The 16442-nt window shown below is 38.0% G+C and overlaps 1 protein-coding gene across 1 annotated transcript in view; it reads left to right on the top strand.

The window, feature by feature from the left end:
• LOC125683225 (BOS complex subunit NOMO1-like) overlaps nucleotides 1-16442 on the top strand; it is a 61733-nt gene that overhangs the window by 20088 nt on the left and 25203 nt on the right. Inside the window, exons 9-14 of the mRNA XM_048924154.2 lie at nucleotides 5263-5462; nucleotides 7845-7980; nucleotides 10310-10410; nucleotides 14289-14468; nucleotides 15293-15370; nucleotides 16280-16354. Of these exons, the coding sequence (XP_048780111.2) occupies nucleotides 5263-5462; nucleotides 7845-7980; nucleotides 10310-10410; nucleotides 14289-14468; nucleotides 15293-15370; nucleotides 16280-16354 (770 nt within the window). The remainder of the gene's footprint in view (nucleotides 1-5262; nucleotides 5463-7844; nucleotides 7981-10309; nucleotides 10411-14288; nucleotides 14469-15292; nucleotides 15371-16279; nucleotides 16355-16442) is intronic.

Here is a 16442-nt window from a genome sequence, read left to right as displayed (position 1 = left end):
CATTGATCTCTATAGTTTTTTAATCTAAGAATGCTTTGTGTTAAGTTTGGTTGAAATTGACTACGTGATTTTGGAGATTTTTAAAAGTCGTCAATGCATTTCCACTATTTCGCTATTATCTCCCCTTGTAGAAGGACGCGACCCTTCATTTGAACAAACGTGAATCCCCTTTTCCCAAGGTTGCTTTATGCCAAGATTTGTTGAAATTTGCTCAGTGGTTCTGGAGAAGAAGTCGAAAATGTGGAAAGGTTACAGACGGACAATAGGTGGTCAGAAAAGCTCACTTGAGCTTTCAGCTCAGGTGAGCTAAAAAAGTTTTAGGAGTGCATACTAAAAATTGAAACTTTTCCAGAATATTCTTCGTATGGGAATAAAATATAATGACGTTGTCCATTTGTCAGATTCAAAATATTAATTCACCTATGGAAAGAATTTGTAAACGAATATGTACAGGTGAGAGTTGCACTGCCTGGAATTTGCGAATCATATCGATAATTTGCTCACATCTATTAATCCACCAATGATTCGAGAACAGTTGGGGGAAAAGTTTCCTCTCAAAAACCTCTAATTCTAATCTAATTGAAAAATCCAACTTTCTCCTAATGAGGTGTTTAAAAGAATCGAGAGAGCGAGTTGATTAGCAATTTGGAATCAGAGGTAGGCAATCAACAGAGTTGTAGAGTTTAAGTTTTACTCCACTATCTGTATGAAAAGTTTTTATGTTAATCAAATTGCAATTGAGACAGACAATTTTGATTCGCCATGGGATAAATACTTTTCTATTTAACTAACAAATTCTGAGTTGCCTAAATAGGTGCTGTTTTACAAGCACGAAACGTTCTGAATTCTAAGTACATGTATATGATTGGTTTAAATGGCATTCCACTAAATGAAATGATGTTTGTTGAATAATAAATATTTCCAAAAATCCAATACCAAGGGAATTCGGAAATTAACTATAAAAGAAATGAATATCCAGAAATTTCAGAATGGAAAGAATATGTACGGAAATGGTCTGTCATAAACGTAACTTGAATGAAAAGAGGATGAGGAATCTACTGTATACATGTAGTAGGTTTTCCGGGGGGGGGGGGTGTCCTCTGGCTATAAATGGTGAAAAATCCTACTATATAGCCGCATTTCCGTGGGGGGATCTATATAGCCATTTTCCGGGGGCGGGTGGGTTTTTTTTTACTATATATATAGCAATTTTTCCGGGGGGGGATGGCTAGGGGAATAGGCTGCTATACAACACCTGTCGTTCCTCTATTTTTCTCTATATTGTAAGAGGGATTGTCTGTCTTGTCCGGCTATCTTATCAATTGCTAATTGCACAATTTACGTTTTCATGGTTTTATAGCCTATGTTGCTCAGACGGGTCTTCAGGAGTTGACTGCTCTTGGTAAATGTGAGTCTAGAACAGATGTGGCGGATTCGTTAGACTAAACCTCTCAAAGTATACGGCGGATGACAACTTATAGCATCAAGTATAAATGAGAATATGGGCTTAGTGTAGAGACTGAACTCTATCTGGTCATCTATTGTTATCATGGCTGCAGTATCCAAGAACGCGTTCGTGGAATTAGATATTTCCACCGTGAATTTGATAGAGTGGCAAAGGTCGCGTCATTATTGAGACCGTCCCGGCTGTTGGTCCACTTCATTTCAATGTCATCTATGAAACGGCTATTGTATAAGCAGGCTGCGTTCCAGTTTTCCCATATGAGGGTACCACAGCAGTGCCACTAATTTGAAGGGAGTGATCACCATTGAACACCCCCCCCCCCAACACACACACTTACACAGCTACTGGAATATGTTCTAAAATGCACATTATGGACTTCCATAATCTTAGGACGTCTTAGAAATTGTACACTGTCAATAAGCACCCGGATGTTTCCAATGGGAAGGTTGTTCCACTCTTCCACGAGGGCGTTTCCGAGCTCTGCCAAAGTCGTGGGTTGTGCTCTACGGCGTGAAAGGGCAACCTGCAGCATGTTCCATACATGCTCAGTCGGGTTCAAGTCCGGCGTGCGTGCTGGCCAGTCCATACGGACAATTGTCTCCTGCTGAAGGTACTTCACCACCCTGGCGCGATGAGGACGGGCGTTATCATCCATCAGGATGAACTCAGGGCCAACAGCACCAGCGTAGGGTCTGACGTAAACATCGAGGATCTCATCCCGGTACCGCACCCCGTCATTGTTCGTCTCTCCAGGACATGAAGATATGTTCTTCCATCCCTGCTGATTCCACCCCAGACCATGATGGAACCACCACCATAACGGTCATGTTCACTGATGTTGGCATCATGGAAACGTTCACGTTGTCGTCGCCACACTCGGTGCCTCCTGTCTGTAAAGTCCAAACAATACCTGGACTCATCGGTAAACAGAACTTGAACCCAATCGTTCTGTGTCCAAGTGACATGATCTTCAGCCCAGTCCAATCGCTCCCGCCGGTGTCGAACAGTCAGAGGGACTCGAACACATGCCCTTCTCGAGTTGAGACCTGCATTGTGAAGCCGATTCCGTATCGTCTGAGTGGACACATTCACCCCCGAGGCGTTCAGGAGGTCGTTACGTAGGCTGGTTGCTGTCCAGAAGGGATGGCGTCGTGCCTGAAGAGCCACAAAATGGTCTTGGCGTTGGGTTGTCGACCTCTGACGACCACCCCCACGTCGGTGTGCTGCTGTACAAAAAGTTTGTTGTCGGTGCCAGGCCCTGTTTACAACGCTCTGGCTGACGTTTAGTGCATTTGCAACGTCACGTTGTGAATAGCCAGCGTCAAGCATTCCAATACATCTGCCCAGTTGTTCTGTCGTCAGGCGACGCCTTACACGTTGAGGGGGCATTGTGTTGATAAACGTAGTGTAAACACTCAAGTGAGTTTGAATTTTTAGAAAGAATCAGACACCGATGCCTGAGTGAAAATCGTGCAATGGTAGCAAAAGCATAAACTGATGAGAAACGCATTTCCCATGGCATGAAATGCACGTGCAAGTTTGTTGAAGAAGTTTTTGATTTCACTTGGACACAATATTGCCAGTTATGCAGTTATTGATTTTTTAAACAGAAAAATATCTATGATCCCTATCAAATTTTGAGTAGTACATTTGATATCGAGTCGGACACTCACAGTACTACGAATCATACAGGCAGGTGACTTATTTCAGGTTGTATGTTGTATGCTACTGACAAATATTTTATATATATATACATGTACTTTTTGTGAGCTCATTAAAATCGCAACATGTGCATTTAGGGAGGGGATACTTTTTTGACAAAGTTCATTTCCTGTTATTTTTACATGTAACTTACTTATGCCTGCTACCCCTCCTGGGGCATATGCCGCCGACAAGATATTTCCAGGCGTCTCTATCCTGGGCCTTCTGTTCAATCTGTCGCCAGGTATATTCCATTTTCTTGGTATTGGCATGGAGGTCTCGGCGCCATGTGTTTCTCGGCCGGCCTCTGTTTCTCTTTCCTTGGGGATTCCAGGTCAGTGCTTGTCCAATGATGTTTGACGCTGGCTTACGGAGTGTGTGACCAATCCACCTCCAGGGTCGTCCTCTTCTAGTATCTCATCTTCCACTTGATTGGTTCGCTGTCTCGTCTTCTGCAGGGAGTTGGTTGGTTCTCTGCCACAGGTCTTTGTTGCTGGTGGTTTTCAGCCTGTGGATTTGGAGCATCCTTCTCAGACAAGAATTTATAAAGGTCTGGATCTTCTTGACTGTTGTCCTCCAGGTTTCAGCCCCGTAGAAAAGAACTTACTTGACGTTTGAGTTGAACAGCCTGATCTTGGTCTGAAGAGTCAGCTCTTTGGAGTTCCATGTTCTTCAGTTATAGGAATGCTACTCTGGCTTTTCCTATTCTAGCTCTCACATCAGCATAAGTTCCGTCCAACTTGTCGATGACACTTCCCAAACATGTGAAAGACTCCACATCTTCTAGTATCTCATTTTCCACTTGATTGGTTCGCTGCTGATGGTGTTAACTTTGAGAAATATCTTGGTCTTCCCCTTGTTGTTTAGGCCTACTTGCGCTGAAGCGGATGCTACATTTTTGGTCTTCTCCTGCGTTTGTTGTCGGGTATGGGACAGTAGTGCCAAGTCATCTGCGAAGCAGAGGTCATCAAGTTGCTTGAAAGGTGTCCACTGGATTCCTGTTGTTGTCTTGGCCGTTGATATCTTCATAATCCAGTCAATAGCGAGCAGGAAGAGAAAAGGGGAGAGCAAGCACCCTTGACGAACTCCGGTTTTCATCTGGTCTGTGCAGGATTTGTCTTTACGGGAGTCTGCTTGCTGGTCTCTTCGGTGAGCATCTACTTGGTCCTTAATTCCTGTTCAGGATGATCCTGTTGAACACTTTCTCTGGTACGGACAGGAGAGTAATACTCGGTAGTTGGTACATTTGCTAGGTCACCCTTCTCATGTATCTTTATAAGGTATCCCTCCTTCCAGTCTGATGGTATATGTTCCTCCTTCCAGATATTTTCATACAATGGGAACAACATCTCTACGGTGGTGTGTAGGTCCGCCTTTAATGCTTCTGCTGGAATACTGTCTGGGCCTGCTGCTCTGCCGTTCTTCAACTGCTTTATTGTCGTACAGATTCCCTATCTGGTTGGCATGTTGCTGTCTATGGGGAGGTCTTCCTCTGCTGGTGGTATGTCTACTGGATTGAGGTCCTTATTGAGGTACATATTACTTCTGAACTTCTTGGCGATGCAGACATGGTCTATTTTGGTTTTCAGTGCAACCGTTCGGTGAAACCCAAGTTGCCTTGTGTATCTTCCTGTGTGCGGAGACGCTGTCTCCGATCACTAGGTTGTTGAGAGATATGTTAGCAAACCTCTCCCCATTTTCATCCATGTCGCCAACTCCACAAACTCCCGTTTTGAAGTTGGGTCACATTCAATGATTAAGAACACAAGTTCAAAGAATGAATTGTAAGGTCCTACCATAGGGAACTATCTGCAAATTATGAAAGCACTACTTGAAATAGTTCAGTAGATATTCAATAGATTACACTTCTCAAAAGTAGGTTAAACTCCCATGTCACAAGGTTAAAATTTTTGGTACCAGAAAAAGGTCTTGCTATAACTGAAATATGAGAGCCCTATAACTCACCATTCAAAAGCTATGAGTAAAGTTTGGTACAGTATGGATGGTATCGCATAGTAACACCACATAGGGCGGATCACTGGAGCCAGCATCAATTTAAATTATTCCGGAATTTGGGTCCGTATAGTTCGTGATTTATATTTGGCGAATGTGTTTCCGATTAACGCGATCCGATCCGAACTGTGTCGTGGTGTTAGTCGTGATCATGTTTTCTTCCAAAATTTTATGTCTCTTCATTCTTATTGTTCAAAAACTGAATCATGTAAGATCAGACGGAGTTTTAGGTTGCGGTGGATTTGTAAAATCCGACGTAGATATAAATTTTTCCTTGGTAGAGGTAAGTAAGGTGTAATTCGAATTTCCTCATTGCCAAGCGGTAGTGACAGGTCCAGTCCAAAGACTATTTCTACCTACGTAGCTATTAATCGCTACGTAGGTATTTAAACCTACTTAAAGTAGCTACTTCTACCTACTTTTACCTGTTTTTGAAAATATAAATAAATAATAATTAAGGCGCATCTTTTAAACAGGTCACCGTCAGTCGTTTTATGCATCATGTTGTGCATGTGCACGACAAAATTCAGAGTGTAAATTTGAATACTTTACGAGGGTGGAGAATGCAGAGGAAATGCATGAAAATTCGCCCCAAAATCCTTTAATATAAAAATGCATGAAGGTAAACTTTAAAATTAATACAGATTTGAAAGACATTCCACACTTTATAACACGTAGCTTTGATCCTCAGCTCTTAGGAAATGGAACTGGATGCTGTTATTTATGCAAATTTAAAAGGTTAGAAAGTAATCATTTTTGTCCAATATTTTTGTGGCATTCATCGTCAGTGTAAGTTAATCAAGAAATTTTGGTACACACCATATTGCGTCGTTCCTGCGTTTGGCCACGAAATGCAAGTAAAGGAAAAAGTAGGTAAAAATAGCTACCTGGAGTAGGTTTAAATAACTACGTAGCTATAAGTAGCTACGTAGGTAGAAATAGTCTTTGGACTGGACCTGGTAGATTAGAGAGAATGCGCAGGCAGACCAGTGTGTTTTGTTTTTGATACAATAGATATTTGTAAGGCAAAATGCTTCTTACAGCGTTATTTTCAGTATTCTCTCTAGAGAAGTGGACAGGCATAGCCTGATGTACGGCTATGCCCACAGGGTTTTGACACCATATGAGCAAATTGGTATATATAGTATAATAGTGGGAAAGGAGCTAACAAAGCAGCCATTAATTCTCTGTTGCTTGCTTTAAACTCTCAAAACTTCGATATTAATCGTGATAATGCATAAAAAGTTTTCCCAGTTGAAAGCCAGAATATTGTTCTGTTTTATAATACAAAAATCGTTTACCTGACTTCACAGGAACTTTGAAAAAATAAGTCCAACTTCTGAGAATTAGGTCGCCATCGTTAGCCCTACTCCATTTTCTCCATGCAATTTTCCTTCACTACGTTGGATTTTATGCATCCGTCATCCGTTGCAGTCCAACTTGGAATTACCGTTTAAGATATAGCTACTTGTGGTCACCCTCACAATATTTGAATGAATATTGATCGTCTGTTTCAGCAGATCAGATTCGTTTTCACCAGCTATTAGCCTCCGAGTTCAAACGAGTCAACCATATTGTGGTTGTTCAGCAATGAATGACTCAAGTTCAAAAGGTGCAAAACGATTGGACAATATTACTACTTTTGCTGTGGATCTTCACCGAAAATTTAATGTTTCAATATGGTTGACTCGTTTGAACTCGTAGGCTAATAGCTGGTAAAAACGAATCTGATCTGCCGAAATTCAAATTCTATGATGGATAATAATGATAAAACACTTCCATAAATAACATACTATTTTGATTGTTGAAGTATTTTGGTATTTATTCAAATTAACTAGCCCCAAGGACACTTGCTCTTTACAAAGCACCAGCCCAAATCCATAATTTACTAGTCTCAGGCCATCAGTTATTTTGAGCCCTGTAGGTATAACAAAAACAACCTTTCTATACCTATATGTAGATAGAGAGAGAGGGAGAAAGAGAGAGAAAATATTTTTTGCTAAGGGGGCTATAACTGTTAACTGATTGGTCAAATTTCAGACATGTACTTTTAGTCCAAAAAATCATACATTTTACAACTTTTGATATTTACAACTACAGTTCCAAAAGGTCTGTTTTGTGGTACAATTACAGGTGTGATTCACATCGGCTGGATTTTTTTTATAGATTCTTGAATGAAATTGGTAAACTTATGTCCGTGTTATTTTCAATTAAATTATTTTAGTTTTACTCAAAGCTCTAATGATAAGATGAATAATTACAAATAAATGTATTTTCCTGCTTTCAACTTGATTCTAATTCGTTAATTGCAAACTTTTTATTGAGCTTAATCTGACAAGATCTTGGCTGCAATGGCTGCCAGGATGACGAGTATGGTGCTGTGATTGCTGTCTGTTGAATTTTGCATTTGTCATAACTTAAACCTGTAGTGTTTAATAGGCATGATGAGCCCAATTTCAAAGCACAAAAATTGTGACATACCTACATTTATTCTCAAAAGTTTATTCCACACAGAATTTGAAAATTGATCTAAGACTGTATATGTGGAGTTTAAGCAGATAAAGTTTTAGCTCATAACAGGGAAAGTGATACATAAAACATGATAATTGATAAGCTGTTTGTATAATACCGGTAATTTCACCATATGTTTAATGATTACTTGAAGGTTAAACTCTACACAACCCATGGTAGCATTAAGTACCAGACAGACTGTGCCCCTAACACAGGATACTATCTGATTCCTCTCTATGAGAAGGCTGACTTCATTCTGAAAGTAGAACCACCCAAAGGATGGAGCTTTGGTATGTTGTTTTTACTGTTATTTGATGACGTATAAGAATTGTATGAAATCGTAAAAGCATGTGATTAGGTTACTCTGTTAAAAGAATAATTTCTTTATGCAGCATTTGCTCTGTATTATTTGTTGGAGAAAAAAGAAATTGTCACTTTTTAATAAGCTAGACAAAAAAAGAAATTGTCACTTTTTAATAAGCTAGACAAAAAAAGAACTGATGCACACCTTCCTTGAGAACTGTGCATCTTAAATTGGATACTGTAAAATACAATTGATCATCTAAGAGCAAGTATGGTCTCAATTTAATTTATCACAGCTCGTAATCTTGGAGGCACTTAAAGCTTGAATGATTGGTTACTTACTTACTTATCCTCTTCATCCCCGGTGGGACATAAGGCACCAACAAGCTTCCTCCATTTGTCCCTCTCCTTTGCCAAGTGCTGAGCCTGCCCCCAGGTGTAACCTTCCTCTTGAAGTTTCGCTTGGATGGTTCTCCTCCAGGTGGTTCGAGGTCTACCTGGCTTTCGTTTCCCTGGTGGTGTCCAGTGCAAGGCAGTTTTTGGAATCTTCTCACTGGGCATTCTCAGAACATGACCTAGCCATCTAAAGCGCCACTGTTTTATCTGTGTTGAGATACTACTACATTTGCTAATATTGAACAAGTTCTTGTTTGTTATTTTGTTAGGCCAGTATATTTGATGAATTTTTCTGAGGCAGCTGTTATGGAATGCCTCTATCCTCTGTATGTCGCTCTGTATTATTCTCCAGCATTCCGAGCCGTAAAGGAGGACTGATTTCACGTTGCTGTTAAACAACTTCAGCTTGGTGTTTATGCTGAAGTTTTGTGACTTCCGGATTGGCTGAAGTCTGTGAAAGGCTGTACGGGCTTTTGATATTCTTGATTGTATGTCTTTTTTTGCTCCATTGTCATTGCTGATTACACTGCCAAGATATGTAAAATCTTCTACATTTACAATTGGATGGTAATTGGATCTGTGATTTTCTGGTTTACCACCATCACTTTTGTTTTTGCTATGTTGATGTTTAGTCCGGTCTTTTGGGCATATGAATTTAAGATGTTTGTTTTTTCTTGTAGTTGTCTCTGGGTTGTTGGAATGATTGTTTATGGAATGTTATTTCACTCCTCGTTTAAAGAAACATGTAACTGTTCTGTCATTGCTGAGGAATTTTGATGTCTGCATGCCCATTTGTCAAGTTCGTCTCCCAAAATCTCCATTGGGGACACGTCTGAAGATTACCCTGGCCAGGGGAGGAAGTCTGTGTTGCTCTGATAACTTCCTACAGGCAGTCTGCCTGACAGGGAGCATTGTCCTGTTGAAAAATGAGGCGATTCATGGAAATGAATGGTTGTACTGAATGGACAGTATCTTGCACCTGTCAGATTCCATTCGATTGTCTTTTAAGTTCTCTCTGTCCATGATGTGTATCCCACCCAAACCATAACACTACCTCCACCAACCTATTGCTTTCATGCACCCTTATATCAGCATATCATTCATCTTGTCACCTGCATACTCTCATTCCATCATTGTGATTTATCACTGAAGATAACATTTTGCCACAAAATATGGTTCCAAAATAAGCGTAACCATGTCATCCGATTTGTTAGCGTAGGTCCATGTCACTGAATGTAGAGGGCATAAGCCTGCCTCCTTGAGCTGATTTCATACTTTTGGGGCTGATATTTATTTGTCTTGTCTTCCAGTTGTCTGGTTGGCAGTAATTGTAATGGGTAGAAATTGGTTAGGTAAAGTTTGATTTGACGGTCTTGACATTGTGCTGTTTCTTTTGGACGGCTGCTATGTAGCGTGTCATTTGTGATCCTTGTAACCCTTAAGCAATTTACCATTCTAGTTATGGTTATTTTTTATACTTCAATTCCTTCTGCAATCTCGTCTTGGCCCATGCCGTCTTGAACCATCCCACCCTGTCTGTTTCTCTCATCTTCAGTAAGATGTGACCACATAGCTAAAGACCAAAGTTAAATTCTAAACCCGATGCTGGATCATAGTAATTTGTTTCTGTGTAAAATTCAGAAAAAATGTAAAATTGGCATCATGAAAATTAATAACTAAAGCCTACATTCATGTATCACTTATGATTTGTTGTAACTTAAAAAAATGAAATAGTGAACAAAAAGTCACAGTTTTGGTTCATGTGAGAAAAACTAATAATTTCTATGCATTGTTTCTATTTTGCCTAGTTTGCAAATACTTGTTTAGCAATATACCAGTTTTCTTTTCAGTTCTATTTTCATTTTAATCTTAGTACATGTAATGTAAAACTTTATCAAATACCTCTGATTATTTTAACAGAGCCAGAAAATTACAGTCTGAAAGTAGATGGGGAAACAGATAAATGTAGCCTTGGGGAAGACATCAACTTCAGATTCACAGGATTCACTGTTTCAGGAAAGGTAACTCTAGACTACGGTATATACTTGATGTTAAATGTGTAGTTTTGCACACCATTTGGGGAGAGAGCGCTTTCTAATATTTTAGAACGTGTGCCCAAATAATGTTGTATTCTGTAAAAATTTAGAGTAAATTAGCAAACTAGAAAAAGTTCACTATGACCTATTTTTGGTCTGAGTGCCATAAAGGAACTTCATCACTATGTGAAATATTGATATACTAAACTGACAGATCAATGGTAGAAATGTACTGTTGATCAACAAATTAATCAATCATGGCTTCAAGATCAAGTGACTGAATCTCTACACCTGTTATGTTTTTCCCATAGAATTGACTTTTCTGGAGATTTGAAATGTATCTGTTCTGTTATGACATTAATTATAAATGTTTATGATACATTGTATGCTTATTGTTTTCAAAGCATGATACTATGCAATATCATTAAGTTTCCTGTGAGTTTCTTCCAATATATCCAATACCATACCATTTTCACATAGTGCACAATTATCTATAAACATGCATTATCACTATTTCCTCTGTGTGTTTTTATTTTTTGTCTTGTTCAAATTTTTCATTCAGATGAAACTGAAACAGCTTGGTAAATTAAGATAAAACGTTGGTGAAGTGTGGGCTCTATCCCGGGATCACACGCTTGCCAGGTGAAAGCGCTAACCTTTAGACTGAGGAACCACTATACTGATTATAGATAAATTGTATATATATTTACTCAAGCTTACCACTAACCAAAATAACTGTTATAAAGAAAACTTGTCCAAATATTTAATTGACACACAAATGAAGAGTTTTAATCATTTTTGATATGTTCAAATAAAATAACAAACTAATTGATATTGTGATTTTAAAAATTGCATTGGTCAGCACTGAAAACACATTCAGAATCATCACCCTTAACTTCACAGAAATATAAATACCAAACCCTAATATTTTGAAAAAAATGTTGGCAGTCTGTCAGCATAATAATATATGTTACATTTTGACTTCAGCTCGTGCACTATGTGTTGAAATTCTGACTCCAGTTTTGGCATGACACACTTAAATTGAAACATTATATAACTTATAAACAATTTTGGATTAATTGTCTTAAATCTATAGAAATTCTGGGTTTTTTTAAAGTGATAAAGTAAATGTTGATTTTTCAAATGTTGTAAATAAAAGCATGATCACAAAGCACTATGTCTTTCCAAGTATTCCAACACAGTGATCTCCCCTTGAAGAGTTCCAATCCATATTCTGTCTTGAAGATCTACAGTGACTGCAGATATTGAATTGTGGTTAGAACACTTTATCTGAAAGCTTTTTAGACATGTTGCATCATGGCTGTCCAGGACATTGATCAGGCTTTGTGATCCATCTTTATTACTGGTACAAAGAATGAGTCTGTCATAATTGTCATACGCAACTCCTAGAAATCGACTGAAAGAATCGCTCAAATTAAACTCTCTGACAACATTTCCTTCAGAATTGATTATGATATAATGCTTGTTGTCCTTTGTTTTGATGCAGAATTCCCCTTTGCCATTTCCAGTTATTATGATAGGTGGCAATTTGCTGATAGAGAATTGTCCCAGAATCTGTCTTTGAGGGGAGATTTTTACTACTTTTCCAGAATTTATGTCATTTGCCACACATATGAAGACTTCATCTTCTTTAGTAACTGTTAAACCAAGCACATTCTGACAGACTTCTGATAGGTCTGCATACTGCTCAGGTTGGCTACCAGAGGGAGCTGTTTGCAAAATTTGAACTGACGTGTCTTTCCACGTCCCTTTGTTAAAAGTTCCATTGGCAAGTAAAAGATTCCCAGACTTATTGATGGCACAAAACATAGACTGATCATCACCCACCAGGCAATTAGCCTGGTTCCCGATATCGTCAGTGTCAGTGGTATAAATAGACATTACGGTTTTGATGTAGGCTCTGTGTTTGTTGTTATTCACACATATACTTAGCACGGCAAACCTTGGTTCCTTCCCTGAATGTTCATCAGATCCTGGCAATCGGAATGAGGAAACGACGTGGATGTTCTCCCTGAAGCTGAAAGAATCCTCTGCCATTTTCTGTGTTCTGTTGAGTACACCCACACTGTTGTCTAAATCTGTAAATTGTTTTATAAGCAAGTTCTGACATGCATTTCGTGGGCATTTAAATTTCCCAATCTTATAGAGACATACAGCAAAGAGAAATAACTCTGCTCAAAACACTAAGACTGGATACAACAAAAAATTACTTTGCATAAGAATTGACCATTCTAATAAAAGGGTTTGCAATTGAATAATAATTATGTTTATATATCCCATGCCTACAACTTAGATCCGTTGATCTCTGGGGAAATATTGAGACAGGCCAGAATGGTTTGTTCCAATATTTTCTAAGAGAGTTATAGATCTGCAATTACCTAAAGCCTAAGATTCATATTAAGATTCATATAAGCTCTGAAGGTACATGAAATTAAAAACACCATTAAACGATACCTTTATTTTTAGCCATGATTAAGGATGAATTTCATGTTTAAATGTCCACCGTAAATCAAGTCATACTGTACACATGTAGATGGTCATATCATAAGAATCAAAAAAATAATTTAAAAAGATATTTTTGGCAACCAAAAGTCATATTGCAGCTGTCTTTAAAATTAAACATTCAGTGATATTCAGATTTACAAAAAATGATTGTATACCAATTTGTTATGCCCCCGTAATTGAAGATTCTGGAGTATCTATAGTTTTTGGTCTGTCTGTTTGTCCCCCAAATCTGTAACCTTAACCATAACTTTTGAATGAATGGTGATAGGGCTTTCTTATCATTGTGGTAAGACTTTTCTTTTAGTACCAATAATTTTTACCTCATGACTTTCACCTTGGAGATTGATCTACTTTTGAAAACCCTAAACTTGTCCTTAACTTTTGAATGCTTAGTGATGGGACTTTCACATTTCACATGTGTATTTCTTGTGACAAGACAATTTGTGTGGTACCAGGATTACTTTGGTGTCATTGTTTCACAAACACATCTTGTTCTTTACGTCTAAGTGTACTCTTTTTTTCTTTATACATTTATGGACATTTTCTTTACTTTTATGTACCTTTTCCTTGTATATGTGTACTTTTCCTTTTCATTTATGTACACTACAGTCCACTCTTGAAAATTTGATATTCAGGGATTGATTTTTTTTCATCCTATTTGGAAATGTAATTTTTATTTCGATCTTGAGGTAATTAACCTATGCAAATCTGAACCAAGTTAGTTGCAGATTTATTATTCGTGAAGCATACTGCATCATTATGAAATGAAGCGAAAATGAATTAGTAAGTTCAATTTACATCTATATACAAGTACTTTGAGTTAAGGCAGTGGTCAGTATTGGAATTAAAAATACTGGATACTTTTACAATTGGGGTAAGTTTTCCTGCCGCTGTGTTAAAGCCAAAGTCTGACAGCAGTCAGTGACCAGCAAGGCGTCTGTCGAATTTGATTAAATCTCAAGTATAGAACTGGTCAGTATATTTCACATTTCATAATAAGTGAAGTAAGCTTTACCTTTTCTTGAATAATCAGATATGGATAGTCTACTCAAGAAAACAAAAACAATTCACCTTTCAAATAGCCTGCTGTATTGTGTTATATTTTAATGGATTGGGCTATATGGACCATTATGTCATATTGTAGTGGATTGGGCTATATGGACCATGGGTATCAGTCTGGGTAGGTCAGTGGTTAGAGTGTCTGACCAGTAATGCAGGGGTCCCAAGTTTGACTTCTGGTCCAGCCATAAATTTTCTCCTTTCCAATATGAATAGAAATCATTGAATGTAAACTTGTCTCCTACAAATTATAATCAATTACATGTGTTTTGCTGCAGGTGATCAGTAAGGGCCAGTCTGATGGTCCAGCAGGGGTCACTGTGACCTTGATAAAGACGGGCACCACCTCTGTCATTCAGACCACCACCACCAGTGATGGGGGTGCCTACTCATTTTCCAAGGTGATGCCGGAGGACTACACAGTGCAAGCCACCTCTGCTGGTTACAAATTTTCAAAGGTAAAAGATGTTACTAGTGAAGGCTCAGTCAGGGGGGGTGGGTGTAAATTTCAACACCTCTGAAGGATTTTATCATGGTTGCTTTCTAGTCTGGGAGAACAAGATATTTATTATAAGCCATCTATTTTTACAAACAAAGAGTAAAAAGGCAAAGAGGTTGGTTCAATTTATGCATTTCCATTTTTAACAAGTCCCTGTTTGTGTCTAATTCTAAGCATAGATATAAAGTGAAGATTTCATACTTTAATTAGCTATAAAGCATTTCTCCAATGGGAGGTTCGTTAATGAAAGAACAGGAAATGTGAATATTTTAAGGTATTGATATTTATTGGAAAATACTACATTTTGACATGTATTACAAAGAATTGTAGATATGAGTACATCCCTCAATGCAAAAAATAGATAATGACATATTTTTAAATATCGCTAACAGTTTTATCAATGAATTTAAGTAGTAATTTTACTGGTTGTAGTCTAAACACAAGTTTGAAAAACTTCCCAAAATTTAGGCTAGTTTGAGCTAAATTTTGACAAAATGGCTACATCAACACGTACTCTGTTATGACATGGTGTACAAACTAGTCTGAAAATTATGTCAAAATCATAGATCTGTAATCATGGTGCACTTTCCATATATTCTCTATGTTTAAAAGTGGAAATTGTCAACTTTGCTTATTTTGAAAATCCACGGGGCCAGAATAAGACGATATGTGAACCTTGTCCTGTAATGGTTTCTATGGCTAATGTTGTGTTTTACTTTGCAGTACCTTTACTACAAACACCTGTGATTTAATTAGTGATTACATGTGAATGTTCTATTACAGAGCCAGGTCAAGTTCACCGTGAAGAATGACAACATCAACGTGGTGGAGTCCATGGTGATATCTGGATACCAAGTCACTGTAAGAATTCAGGCCTCAAGACTAGGAACCGAGAATTTGATTACTCATAGCAGGCGTCAAGACTAGGAACCGAGAATTTGATTACTCATAGCAGGCCTCAAGACTAGGAACCGAGAATTTGATTACTCATAGCAGGTGTCAAGACTAGGAACCGAGAATTTGATTACTTATAGCAGGCCTCAAAACTAGGAACCGAGAATTTGATTACTCATAGCAGGCGTCAAGACTAGGAACCGAGAATTTGATTACTCATAGCAGGCCTCAAGATTATGAACCGAGAATTTGATTACTTATAGCAGACCTTAAGACTATGAACCGAGAATTTGATTACTCATAGCAGGCCTCAAGACTATGAACCGAGAATTTGATTACTTATCAAGACTATGAACCGAGAATTTGATTACTCAGAGCAGACATCAAGACTAGGAACCGAGAATTTGATTACTCATAGCAGACCTCAAGACTAGGAACCGAGAATTTGATTACTCATAGCAGGCGTCAAGACTAGGAACCGAGAATTTGATTACTTATAGCAGGCCTCAAAACTATGAACTTAGAATCTGATTACTTATAGCATAAGATTTATTGCTAGTTTATAGATAAAAAAGATAGAATGCAATAAAAAGAAATTATTTGTTAATGAAGATAATTTCAAAACTTAGTTAGAATATATATTTAGAATTAAGTCTATTCTGAGTTTATGGTCTTGGGGCCAGATACAACTTGATAAATTAGAACAATGATTGACACCAGATACATCTTTATAAATTAGAACAATGATTGACAGCAGTGCTATGCAGGAAGTTCAGGAAAGCTTGTCTATTTGAAGTAAACAAATAAAAAAAATCAAAGCCCCTCAATTTTATCATCTTACAAAGTTTTAATCCTAAATTTTGTTTTGTTTTAAAGGGTCGTGTGCAGAGTGAAGGTGAAGCCATCAAGGGAGTTAACTTCATTCTTTTCTCAAAACAATTCAAAAAAGAGGTATGGTCTATTGATTATTAAATTCATGGTAGAAGTGTGCATGGTACCATAAATTATAGTGTATTGTGTGCAGTTGTTGTTTCTTTTC

The sequence above is a fragment of the Ostrea edulis genome, chromosome 6 (genome assembly GCF_947568905.1).
Source record: "Ostrea edulis chromosome 6, xbOstEdul1.1, whole genome shotgun sequence".
NCBI lineage: Eukaryota > Metazoa > Mollusca > Bivalvia > Ostreida > Ostreidae > Ostrea > Ostrea edulis.
Note: the sequence above shows the minus strand (reverse complement) of the source record. Positions and strands in the feature narration are given on the sequence as shown.